We start from the raw sequence: 13,265 nt of genomic DNA on the forward strand, positions 1-13,265 counted from the left end.
GGAGGAGGAGGAGGAGGAGGTGTGTGATGCTCGAGGGGGTGGGGAGGAGGTTCCCGATTTCCAGATCCTTTGCTGTCTGGGAGGAATGGGGGGGGAGGGAGCGACCAGGTGGTGCCCAGTGCTGGATCTCGTGCTGCCCCATGAGGGAGGGGGCGGGAGGGATTGTAGCAGTGCCTAGAACTGAGACCTTTTGCTGCCAGGAGGGGGTAAGCTGTCCAAAAAAAACGAAGTGATTTCCTCCTCCTGCAAGCGTTGCTGGAGATGTGATCGCACTGGGGAGGGTCAGACCTTATCACTGGGGTTGGAGTTAAGGCTCCTGCGGTGGCAGACCCCAGATTTGACTGCCCCTGGGAGTGAGCTGTACTGCTTATCCGCTCCAGCAGTCTGTGCATTGAGCAGGAAAATACTTCTTTATCACTGCGTGTGCCAGGCTGTGCTTGCAGCCCAGTGAGGAGCTACTTGCTGTTGGGTCAGAGCTCCTGGGAGGGAAGGAGGAAGGGAAGGAGGTCCTGACGTCCGTGGCCGCCCCCTGATCTAACCAGACAGTTCTTCTTTCCAATACAGATGGCAGCTCAGAGGCAGCGCGCCTTGGCCATCATGTGTCGCGTTTATGTGGGCTCCATATACTATGAGCTGGGAGAAGACACCATTCGCCAGGCCTTTGCCCCGTTTGGACCTATAAAAAGCATTGATATGTCCTGGGACTCTGTTACCATGAAGCACAAGGTTGGTTGACAGCCCTTGAGTAACGTGTTTGTCTTTTCTCTGAGGCCTTACGGAGTTTATCGAGGAGCAGGAGGAGCCTTTATCCTCGTAGGCGGCTGCTTTGACTTAAGATAAACGTTGGTAGCCACCTGCTCTGCCTGGTTCAGGATTCTGTAGTGGGAACCAGGTGTGCACAAGTGTGGTGTGCACAAGTGTGGCGTGCACAGAAGATGCTGAACAGCCAGCGGCCCTACACGCAATGGCTTCTCTTTTTCCCATGCAGCCTTGGGTCTGCACTTCAGCGTGCAGTTTTCAGTTCTGGTAGAAATTCCTTAAAGTCTTGTCAGGCTGCCACAGTAAGAATCTGGTAGTGGGAAGTCTTGGCTGTGTTCGCTGGCGCTGGTGTGGAGACAAGATGCAGCCGGCACGACTGAACACGAGCATCCTTCTGTCCTAGGGGTTTGCCTTTGTGGAATACGAGGTGCCTGAAGCTGCACAGCTGGCCTTGGAGCAGATGAATTCTGTCATGCTGGGAGGAAGGAATATAAAGGTGAGTAGCAGGCATGCTCTGAAAACTCATAGCCCTCTTTTACCGTGAATGAAGACTTTCTTGCCTGGAAATGCTTCCTGCAGCGCTGTACTGGGGAAGATGAGCTGAAGTCTGCTCCCTGGCAGATCTTCATTTTCAATCCAGTGAGCGCCCTGGCTGTTGGTCCCTTGCCAGACCCCCGCAGCATGCTAATAAAAGCAAGGAACTCGTTGTTGTAAGCTGGCAGTTTTACACACAGCACGCCATGACAATTTCTTGAGGACAAAACCAAAGATGATTCGTGATGCTTTTCCTTTGCAATACAGTGCTGGTGTGGGTGCTAGGTGGTAGCAGCAGACTCTTGTTCCTCAACAGCGTGAGGAATTGCAAGTACCCCTCCACCCTTCAGCGCAGACTGAAAAGAGCAATGGTTTCAGCTGTGTGTTTACAGGTGATGTCTAAAAGGTGAAACTTCAGGGATTGGAATTCTGGGGAAAGTTAGTGTTTTCTGTGATACCTTGCATTTCTCCGATGCGTTTTTGCAGCGTACTGCTTCCAAGGGGTTTGGGGAGTCTTTAAAAGAAGGCTATAGAAGCGTCGTGTTTTGCTTTCGGCATCTCTTTAGCTTCCTGGACGCTGGTCTTGTGAAGGTCAGGGAACAAAAGCGCTTAGCTTGAGGGAAGCGTGGTGGAAGGGAGGGCACTCAGTGCAGGCTGTTGGCACTTTGGCATCACGGTGCAGGTTGTATCCCAGAGCTGAGAGTCAGGCGTTGCACTTTGCTGGTTATGACCCTGTGAGGGGTTGTGTGGTTTGAAGAGGAAGTGGTTGTCTGAGTGCTTGCCTCTTGCACGGCTCGCCAAGTCACGCTGCTGCCCTTCAGGCCGCTTCACCAGCTGCTTGCTGTGTTCTCTGCAGGTGGGGAGACCGAGCAACATAGGACAGGCACAACCAATTATAGACCAGCTAGCAGAAGAGGCACGGGCTTTCAACCGCATCTACGTGGCTTCCGTGCATCAGGACCTGTCAGATGACGACATCAAGAGCGTGTTTGAGGCCTTTGGAAAGATTAAATCCTGCACGTTAGCCAGGGATCCCACAACAGGAAAGCACAAAGGCTACGGTTTCATCGGTAAGACGGCTCTCTGGTATTTGTTCTGGGGGAAAGAAAGCTGTTGGGATCGTCCTCACCCATTTTAATGTAGTGCGAGAATCGCTTGAAACAATGGGGCAGAGATAAATTCGGAGCAGGTAAACACCTGTATTTAGAAACCTAATTAGTAGCCAGATGGTTTTACTCGATATTTATGTGGATTAATTGGTCTTGCTGCATCTGCTGTTCTCGGCAGCACCTCTGTGATCAGAGGGGTGACTTAAACATTGAGGGGCTTCTTGCTGGAACTCTCAAGTCATTTTTGTTTGTGTGTTCTTGTTTGTTTATTTATTTTTTTTTTACAAATCCAAATCATAATAGTGCGGTGAGAGCGTTGAATTTAGAAGTTAAATGTTCCTCCTTCTCACTGCAGAGTATGAGAAAGCACAGTCTTCTCAAGATGCTGTTTCCTCCATGAACCTCTTTGACCTTGGGGGTCAATATCTACGAGTTGGTAAAGCCGTGACTCCTCCGATGCCTCTCCTGACGCCCGCCACACCAGGGGGGTTACCTCCAGCAGCAGCTGTTGCTGCTGCAGCTGCGACAGCAAAGATCACAGCACAGGTAAGACACGGGCTGGAATGACTTAGGGCAGTGGATGGTTATTGTCCCCCTACTAGAAACAAGCACGCCCACTCCTCCAGCCAGTTGTACTTGTTAATTTGAGTGGAGGCTCTTGGCCTAGATCAAGCTGATTCCAAGACTTGGCATGTAGAAGCTTGCCCAGGACACTAGATATTAGGAAGAAAATATTGAGGAGCATAGAATCCTTAGAGTTGGAAAGGAGCTCTGAAGGCCATCTGATACAAGCACCCTGCAGTGAACATGGACACCACAGCTAGATCAGGTTGCCCGGGGCCTCATCCAGCCTCACCTTGAAAGTCTCTGGGGATGAGGCATCATCCACATCCCTAGATAACATGTTCCAGTGCCTCACCACCCTCACTGTAAAAGACTTGTTCTTATATCTAACCTAAATCTACCCTCCCTGAGCTTGAAGCCATTTTCCCTTGCCCTCTCACCACAGACCCTGCTAAAGAGTCTGTCCCCTTTTTTCCTGTAGCTCCCCTTTAGATACTGACAGGCCGCTCTCAGGTCACCTCGCAGCCTTCTCTTCTCCAGGCTGAAGAGCTCCAGCTCTCTCAGCCCATCCTTGCAGGAGAGGTGTTCCATTCTGTGGATCACTTTTGTGGCCCTTCTCTGGATGGGCTCCAGCAGGTCCGTGTCTCTCTTGTACTGAGGACTCCACATCTGGACGCAGTACTCCAGGTTGAAGCCTCACTAGCACAGAGCAGAGGGGCAGGATCACTTCCCTTGACCTGCTGGCCACGCATCTTTTGATGCAGCCCAGGATATGGTTGGCTTTCTGGGCTGCAAGGGCACGTTGCTGGCTCATGTCCAGCTTGCCATCCCCCAGTACCCCCAGGTCTTTTTCCACAGGGCTGCACTCAATCCTTCCATCCCCCAGTTTGTATGGGTAATGGGGGTTTCCTCAACCCAGGTGCGAGACCTTGCACTTGGGTTTGTTGAACCTCATGAGGTTCACCTGGGCCCACTGCTCAGCCTGTCTAGGTCCCTCTGGATGGCATCCCGTCCCTCTGCTGTGTCACCGCACCCCACAGCTTGGTGTCATCAGCAAACTTGCTGAGGGTGCACTCAACCTCACTGTCAGTGTCACTGATGAAGGTATTAAAGAGTATCGGCCCCAGCACCGACCCCTGGGGGACACCACTCATCACCGATCTCCATCCTGACATGGAGCCATTGACCACCGCTCTCTGGACTCGATCCTGCAGCCAGTTCTTTGTCCATCGAACAGTCCAGCCACCTAATCCATCTCTTTCCAATTTGGAGGGAAGGATGTTGTGGGCTACCGTGTCAGAGGGCTTCCTGACATCCAGATAGGTGACATCAGTGGCTCTTCCCTGGTCCATTGATGCAGTGACACCATCATAGAAGGCCACCAGGTTGGTCAAGCAGGATTTGCCCTTGGTGAATCCATGCTGGTTCTCTCGTATCCCCTCCCTGCCTTCCATGTGCCTTAGCACAGCTTCCAGGAGGATCTGCTCCATGACCTTTGCCAGCACAGAGGTGAGACTGACAGGTCGGTAGTTCCCAGCGTCCTCTTTTTTACCCTTTTTAAAAATGGGTGTGATGTTGGTTTTTTTCCACTCACCAGGGACTTCACCCGATGGCCATGACTTTTGAAATCTCATAGAGAGTGTCTTGGTGACTACATCAGCCAGTTCCCTCAGGACTCTGGGATGCTTCTCGTCAGGACCCATAGACTTGTGGATGTTCAGGTTCCTCAGGTGGTCTCAAAACTGATCGTCGCTTACAGTGGGAGGGATGCTGCTTCCCCAGTCCCCTCCTGCCAAACCAAATGTTTGAGGGCTGCGTGGCGAGCAGTTATCAGGGAAGACCGAGGCAAAAAAGTTGTTGAGTCCCTCAGCCTTGTCCTTCAGAGCCTTCAGAGGTCCTTTCCAACTCCTTTAAGAATTCTATGATTCTGTGACTCTTTGTCTAGGTAGGCCTGTCAACAGTTAGGGAAGTGGTTATAGTGAGGCTAAAAGGATGCATTGGTGCGAATGGGCAGATGGCTGTGAAGGCAGTCATAGTTGCATGAGAGCAGCACTGTTGGAAAGACCCTGTCTATGGCAAAGTGGGAACTGGCTGGCCATGGCTTTCAGCTGTTCAGAAAGCAGGAAGTGCAGTAGATTCAGCAGAACTGGGTGTCCAGCAATTCTCAAAACTTACTTTGCTCAAGTAGGTGCTTCTGACATCAATACTGATAGGTATTGATGGAAGAAAATTAAAGTGACCCCTGTGTCTGTATTCCTTGCCTGGGGGGGCAGGATCTCTGCAGCCCAAGAAAGCAGAGAAGCTAATCAGTGAACTCAGCGGGACAGAAGAAATAAGAAGCATGAGAGGGGAATTCCAAGTCAGAAATGCAACTTTGGGTCTGAAATGCAACTTTGATCTGGAATTCACGTGCAAGGCAAGGAAGAAGAAAGCACCACTGCACTTCAATGAAACGCGGAATAGAGAGTGGTTCTGAGCAGCAATGATAATGGCCTTTGACAGTCACAGTAAAAAAAAGTCTGCCTTGAAGCAAAAATTAAGAAAACTACGAAGAAGGAGAAGTAATGAGGCTGCTAATTACCAGCATGGTCAGCGTTGTGGCAGTCTTAATGCAGCACTGAATGCTTATGAAGTGTTCATCCCCTTCTATAGAAGGGTAAGGCAGACTGGCTCATGATGCACATGGAATTACTGCGTCCTCGGTGGGAGGTTGCCACGTGCAGTTGTCGTGGCATGTGCAGGTTTTTTGTCATTAGTCTTATCAAGCCAGGGATATTACTGTGTGATGAGGACCAGCTAACGTGATGCTTGTGCTTAAGGTAGCGTGGAAAACTGATGCCGTGATACCTGCAGACTTTGCTCTGACCCCAGGGGTAGGGAAAGAGTGAAAGCAAGCTTCCAAGGAAGAACAAAACGTCAGAAGCAGCAGCTACCTCTTCTATCTGGGTGTTTGGGGAAGATATCCCTGCCGAGTGGACACAACAGTGGTTTTATCAAAGAAAGCTGTGCTCGATAAGGAGAAACGTTTACTGCACGTTCTGTCAGCAGCTCAGGAGCTGGTGGAGCCCCACCAGAAGCTGCTGCATACAGGAGTGAGACTGTGGAACTCAATTCTGAGGGGCATGACCAAGTGAGAAGAGGTGGAAACGAGCTCTGCTTGGGCGCTGCTCACCCCTCACTCACCCGGTGAAGCTACGAAGAGACAGTCCTTAATTTATCCCCATTCACAAAAATATTACTGGTCTCATTGTACACATTAGGAGGAGAATGCTAATTAGCTGGCAACACAGATGAGGAGCGTAATTAACGTAGAGTATAACTGCAGAATCAGAGAGGAATGGAGAAGGAACCATGCAGAATTTACCAGCAGAATTGAAAATACTGCATTTAACAACCAGAATCTTTGCCCTGATCTGTCAGAACTGAGAGGGTCTCCACGAGAAGGAAAGAGAAGGATCTAGCTCAATAAATGATGGCTGTAATAGCCTGGAGAGCAGTGCAAAATATTGGAAATGAGGTGCCTGTTATATCCCACCATCCCAGTCGTTTTATGGAGGTGTCATCCTTGAACCAGATGTTTGTGTGAAATGTTGGAATTCTGGTCATCTAGAGTCAGGTGTGTAAAAGATAGAGAGGAATAACACAGTTTGCCAGGGAAATGGAATCTGATGTGCAGGAAGAAATTAGGGAAGTGACCTGGTGTAAGTGTAGAAAAACACTGAAAAGTGCATCAGGGTGCTCGAGTGCTGTTCATACGGAGGCAAAGGAGGTAACAAGGTGGAAGAGAGAGGTGAGGGCAGAAGGAAGGGGCTCAGAAATTCTTTGATTATCGAGACTGGAAGTTTGAAGAAAGCTTCCAGTCATCAAAAGGGGTCAAATTCAATAAGGCTTCACCAGTAAAAGTGATGCTGGCAGAATTTAATGATAGGATGTTTCTCATTCAGAAGGTTACTCTTGTGGCAGTAATCTGCAGGTGCCGTGATGGTTAAGGCTGATCACAGTGCCGTGCTGCTGTCTGCGCTTCAAGGATGGTGACTAGAGAGATCATAGAGTCACAGAATGGCTTGGGTTGAACAGGACCTCCAAGATCATCGAGTTTCAACCCCCCTGCTTGAGGGCAGGGTCGCCAGCCAGCAGACCAGGCTGCCCAGAGCCACGTCCAGCCTGGCCTGGAATGCCTCCAGGGACGGGGCATCCACAACCTCCTTGGGCAACCTGCTCCAGTGCATCACCACCCTCTGTGTGGAAAAACTTCCTCCTAATATCTAACCTAAATCTCCCCTGTCTCAGTTTAAAACCATTCCCCCTTCTCCTATCGCTATCCACCCTCGTGAACAATCGTTCCCCCTCCTGTTGATACGCTCTCTTCAAGTCTTGCAAGGCCACAGTGAGGTCTCCCCGGAGCCTTCTCTTCTCCAAGCTCAACAAGCCCACTTCCCTCAAGATGAGATGCTTGGTTTAAGGCAATCTAGAGGCGTGCAGCCTTTGTAAAGTGCACGTTCGTACTCTCTCTTGCCCTGCCCCCTGTGCTTGCAGTAGCATTTCTGACTGCTCTGTTCCTGGTGGAAGGTCAGCCCTTAAGAAACACTTAAGCTGAGGGAGTTCCTCATCAGGTTTGTCACTTGGCCCCAGGACGCTGGTTGTGTGGGATGGGAGCTCCTGTCAGTCTGGTGAAATGAATCCTTAGCATGAACAAAAAAAGCTTCATTTGTGTGCTAGTTGAGCTGCTGAACAGCTCCTCATCTTGATTGTTTTAAACAGTTGCTTGAGGAGCTCCTGAGGTTCTCTGGAGCATCAGCAGGTGGAAGCAAGTAGGCATCATTCCTGCTCTGGAATTGCCTGCACCTTGCAGATCGTGTACCAGCATCCAGCTTGAGGGGGTGGAAGAAATGGAGCTGCAAGACAAACATTCTCTTCCACTGCCTGATGTCTTCCAGCTCCTGTACATGTCACAAGTTTCTTCTTTTCTGTAGTAGCCCTGGAGAGCTGTCACCCTCAATATCTATATACCTGGTATTAAGTGAGCCAGCGGCTGAGCCTCGGCTGGATGCCCCCATGCATGACTTCACGATGCAGAATTGACGCCTGGTTTTGTTCTTTTCTTGCAGGAAGCAGTGGCAGGAGCTGCAGTCCTTGGCACTTTGGCCACCCCTGGGCTCGTATCCCCTGCCCTGACCCTTGCGCAGCCGCTGGGGGCATTGCCACAGGCTGTGATGGCAGCACAGGCTCCAGGAGTCATTACAGGTGAGTTGGCTGCTCGTTTTGTCACCTCTTGTAACTGCTAAGAACGCAGTTCTCCACAGCTGGGGTCAAGATGAAAGAGAATTTCAAGCTAAAATCCTCTTCCCTGCCCGTCCTTGTCGAGAACTGTAGCTTGTGCAGCATAGCAGGAGTTTATTTGGGTATGTAATTGATACAACAGGGATGTGAGCTTCACAGCAGGAATGCATGAACCCTGAGTGAAGCTGGGATAGTTGCTCCCTCATGCCAAGTTCTGTGCTCTGTCTCCCTTCAGGGCAAGTATATGGTGAAGGCATTGAGTGCACGGGTCCTGGTATTCCTTACTAAGGCTTATGCTTCCCTGGTTGTTGTTTGCATAGAGCAAATAAAGCCATCTAGGTTCTGTGGTCCCCCTGATCCCCGGTTGGTGTGTGTCTGAATGTCACCGAACATCAGTTCTCTGTGCTACAGAATTGGTTCCCTTGCAGGTGTTACCCCTGCCCGCCCTCCCATTCCCGTCACTATCCCCCAGGTGGGAGTTGTGAATCCCATCCTGGCCAGTCCTCCAGCCCTGGGCCTGATGGAGGTCAAGAAGGAGAAGGAAGAGGAGGAGGTGTTCCAGGAATCCGAGAGGCCCGAGATGCTGAGTGAACAGGAACACATGAGCATATCTGGCAGCAGCGCCCGTCACATGGTGATGCAGAAACTGCTTCGTAAACAGGAGGTGAGTGCAACCTGGCTGCCCTGAGCCTGGGTTTAGGTCTGTCTTAATGTGATGCAGCTCTGCAGCTTCGTACGTGCCGCTGCCTTCCTGCAGCACTTGCCACAGGTGCTCCCCTTAGCTCGTGTGGGATTCCAGAGGCTTCAGGCTCATTTTCTGCTTGTGAAGGTTCTCGTTCTACCTTTGGGAACTTCTCTGAGTTCTTCTGGGAGTGCTGACCAGTCACCAGGCCGGAAAAGGCTTGGCTTGGAGGTCTCTCTGATTAAACTGTGTTTACTTAGCATCATTAAAAGGCCATCCTAGTTTGTTTTGGCTTGTAATTAAGGAAGTGAGGCTGGCACACTGTGACAGAGGCAATCTATTCCACGTTATCGAGTCCACCTTTTCCCTACGACGTTTTACTGTATGATAAAACTACAAAATGCTTGTAAAATGAAATTTAACAGAAGATAGAATGAGAGAGAACAAGTCTGAATGACGGAAAAGGCCAGTACATCAGAAAAATAGATGGTAGATTTTCCATAGAATGGCCTGGGTTGAACAGGACCTCAAAGATCATCGAGTTTCAACCCCCCTGCTGAGGGCAGGGTCGCCAACCACCAGACCAGGCTGCCCAGAGCCACGTCCAGCCTGGCCTTGAATGCCTCCAGGGACGGGGCATCCACAACCTCCTTGGGCAACCTGTTCCAGCGCCTCACCACCCTCTGAGTGAAAAGCTTCCTCCTAATATCTAACTTAAATCTCCCCACTCTCAGCTTAAAACCATTCCCCCTTCTCCTATCGCTATCCACCCTCATGAGCAATCATTCCCCCTCCTGTTGATACGCTCCCTTCAAGTCTTGGAAGGCCACAATGAGGCCTCCCCGGAGCCTTCTCTTCTCCAAGCTGAACAAGCCCACTTCCCTCAACCTTTCTTCACAGGAGAGATGCTCCAGCCCTCCGATCATCTTGGTCGCTCTCCTCTGAACTCATTCCAAGAGCTCTGCATCCTTCTTGTGCTGGGGGCCCCAGCCCTAGACACAGTTCTCCAGATGGGGCCTCACAAGAGCCCGGTAGCAGGGGACAATCCCCTCCCTGTCCCTGCTGCCCACTCCTCTTTCAGTGCAGCCCAGAACACAGTTGGCCTTCCGGGCTGCCAGCGCACACTGCTGCCTCATGTGCAGCCTCTCATCCACCAGGACCCCCAAGTCCTTCCCCGCAGGGCTGCTCTCGAGGAGTTCTTCCCCCAGTCTGTATCAATACCTGGGATTGCCCCGTTCCAAGTGCAGCACCCTGCCCTTGGCCTCGTTGAACCTCGTGACGTTCACATGGGCCCACTTGTCCAGCCTGCCCAGGTCCCTCTGGATGGCTTCCCTTCCTTCCAATGTATCGACTGCACCGCTCAGCTTGGTGTCATCTGCAAACTTGCTGAGGGTGCACTCGCTGCCATCATCTGTGTCACTGATAAAGACGTTGAAGAGGTGGAATTCTTAGGTGTGGAAGACAGGCTGTGTTGCATCCCATCACGTTTCTTGCTGGTTTGTTTCTGCACGTGATTGAATTCCTTCCCAGCGTGCAGATTTCCCAGGCTTTGGTGCTGCGTGGACAGTGCTGCTTCTCTGGATGCAGAACAGGGATAATGCTTCCGTGCGCTTCTGAAGGGAGGACAGATGAATTAGCTGGTGTGTGATCTTTGTTTTTCAGAGACCAAATAATTGCAGACGTCCTGAACCTTCTGACATAGTAGGCAGCTTTTCTCTGGCAGGTGCCATTCCCGAATAATTCATTTGGCATACTTAAAAAAACATTCAATAGTATCAAAACAGAGTCTTAAAACTACACCGTTCTCAGAGACATTCAGCATTCTTCGACCTACGTGTACCCTTCTGATTTGGCTGTTTGGAGTCGGCCCGTAGAGGCAGTTTGGCAGATGTGTGTGAAAGAACTGGAGCAAGTGTTTCTTAATTATATTGATCCTAAAACACCGTGGCTGCTAGGCGACGACATCGGGCAGAGCCAGGGGTGGGAGGAAGGGAAGTGGTAGAGATGGGTGTGATGCACGAAGCCATACAGGGGCTGCTCAGCGGTGCTGGAGGCTCCATGCTGGTAGATAGTCGGAAGCCATGTGGGCACGGCCCTTCTTGAGACCTGGGTTTGGAGCAGGGGGCATCTGGTCCCTTACAGCATCCACAGTTCTGCGGTGCAGAGAGGAACTCTGCAACAGAAGGGCTCGGTGGTGGATGTGTGCCCAAGGTAAGCTGCGGGCACTCTGAAAGGTTCCTGTGTTGTTGTGCCCTGTAATTAAATACCAAGTCAGCCATGGCCTGATAAATGCTGCACACTGAGCACGGGCTGTGGGCATCAGCAATACTGTGTGCTCTGTTTTGTTGGGAACTGGGATGACTGGACTTGATGATCTTGAAGGTCTTCTCCAACCCAAGTGATTCTGTTCGTTGTCTGCAGCGTTGGGGGCGGGGGGGGAAGAATTGTTGGTTAAACTGACTGCGTTATTCAGACAGAAGGAAAAGTTTAAATGTGGGACAGTGGGATATTGCTGACGTTGTTGCCTTCATGCAATACGTTTGTAATGACGTAATGCTGGGAAATCTACTAATTAATTTGTCCCCTTCCTTCTCTCCGCAGTCCACTGTGATGGTGCTTCGCAACATGGTGGATCCAAAGGACATTGATGATGACCTGGAGGGAGAAGTCACGGAAGAATGCGGCAAATTTGGGGCTGTAAACAGGGTCATCATCTACCAGGAGAAGCAGGGAGAAGAGGAGGATGCTGAGATCATTGTCAAGATCTTTGTGGAATTCTCCATGGCCTCAGAGACTCACAAAGCCATCCAGGCTCTGAACGGGCGCTGGTTTGCTGGGAGGAAGGTGGTGGCAGAGGTGTACGACCAGGAGAGATTTGATAACAGCGACCTGTCAGCATGAACTCTGCAGGAAGGACTTGGCCCCTGTCCCCTCTGCCTGTCTGGTTGTTTTTTTTTTTTTTTTTTTAGCCATGTGTAAAGAATGCTCCCGGGTGGGCACAGATCTCTGTGATGTACTCGTAGTTTGGATAAAAGCACCGAGAAAGTTAACCTGTGGGGTTTTTTGTGTGTGTGTGTGTGTGTGTGTGTGTTCAAGGGGCTGATACCCATCAGCCAGGCCAGGTGGGGGTCGTGGCCTCATCAGCCTGGAAGAGCGGAGCCAGAGCCTGAAGAGGGGCTGCTGCCCACACTTGGTGCCTCACGCTGCGGTCACGGCAAAAACAAACACTCGAGTCGGGATCCTGCTGCACCTCCAGGGCTGGAATAGAGTTTTCTTCAGAAATGGGCCAATAAATAGTTGGAATGGAGGAGGGGAGGGGGCTCTTAGCAACGCGGCGGAGGTGCTGCTGAAATCCTGTGAGCCGCAGTGGAGGAGAGCGCGGGCACTGCTCGGAGGACGCCTTCCTGCCCAGGATTTGCACGCTGAGCTTCAGCTTCCAGGACCCCGGCGTGGAGCGGAGCCCAGGAGCGAACCGGCTGGATCTCCTCGTGTCCTGGCACCGCAGTGAGCTCTCAGCTTTACGGATGGGTCACTTACCCGTTCCCATTCTTCCTTCGTGTGCCAGAATGGAAGCGTCGGCTCAGACCAGCGGCCTCGCAGCTGGGATGGAGGGAGAGAGCAATTCTGGTTTCCACCACGTGAAGTGCTTTGATTAAATAAATACCCAGTCCTCGTGCAATGGATGAAATATCCCAGTGTTACGGACAGTAGCATGGAACACGTGCCTTGCCTGAAAGAAAAGGCCCAGAGTTTTCGTAGTATTGACAAAACCTGGATGCGTTTATGTTAGCATCTTTCTGTCTAATTAGGAATAGAACTAGCTTGTGTTAACAATACTAAGCAGAGGAGGGGGTGTTGTATTGTTACTATGCAAAACTGCAAAGACAGCAGAGAGCCGAGGGGAAAATGGTGTAGAACTTGCAGTAAGAAATCGTGTGGAACTTGCAATAACAGCACAATGATCTGGGAGGATTTCGGCAGAGAGGCCTGGGCTGAGCTGCTGCTGCAGCACGCTGCTTCCGAACTTGGAAGGTTGGAAATCCATCTTGGAAGGCTGACCTCGTTTGCAGTTCATTGATTAACGTATTTCTGTTCTGACGTTGCCCCAGCTCCCAGCCAGGCTGCTGCATCCCCGTGGGCCACGCCTGGCACCGCTCCCATGGGCCCTGGCGCTGAGCGCAGCCGTTCCACGTTCTTGGTAGCTGTTAATTAGACCTGATGAATGCGTTCCACATGAGACCTTTGCAGGGCCTGGCGTGGTGGCATTCCTCTCTCACCGTGCTGGAAGCTCCTCGGCCCTCGTCACCTGGGATCCCGTTGTCCTCTTCCACCGCTTC

At 51.2% G+C, this 13,265-nt stretch overlaps 1 protein-coding gene across 2 annotated transcripts in view; it reads left to right on the plus strand.

Annotated features, from left to right (window-relative positions):
- The window catches only part of PUF60 (poly(U) binding splicing factor 60), a 28,399-nt gene extending 16,421 nt beyond the window's left edge, over positions 1-11,978 (plus strand). The window contains exons 5-11 of one of the 2 annotated variants that reach the window (XM_021382776.1): positions 565-726; positions 1,163-1,255; positions 2,150-2,363; positions 2,758-2,948; positions 8,075-8,210; positions 8,675-8,910; positions 11,530-11,978. In XM_021382776.1, the coding sequence (XP_021238451.1) occupies positions 565-726; positions 1,163-1,255; positions 2,150-2,363; positions 2,758-2,948; positions 8,075-8,210; positions 8,675-8,910; positions 11,530-11,829 (1,332 nt within the window). In that variant the 3' untranslated portion in view covers positions 11,830-11,978. The remainder of the gene's footprint in view (positions 1-564; positions 727-1,162; positions 1,256-2,149; positions 2,364-2,757; positions 2,949-8,074; positions 8,211-8,674; positions 8,911-11,529) is intronic. The other variant, XM_021382777.1, reaches the window with a different exon arrangement.
- Positions 11,979-13,265: the final 1,287 nt, after the last annotated feature.

Source organism: Numida meleagris, unplaced genomic scaffold, assembly GCF_002078875.1.
Source record: "Numida meleagris isolate 19003 breed g44 Domestic line unplaced genomic scaffold, NumMel1.0 unplaced_Scaffold290, whole genome shotgun sequence".
NCBI lineage: Eukaryota > Metazoa > Chordata > Aves > Galliformes > Numididae > Numida > Numida meleagris.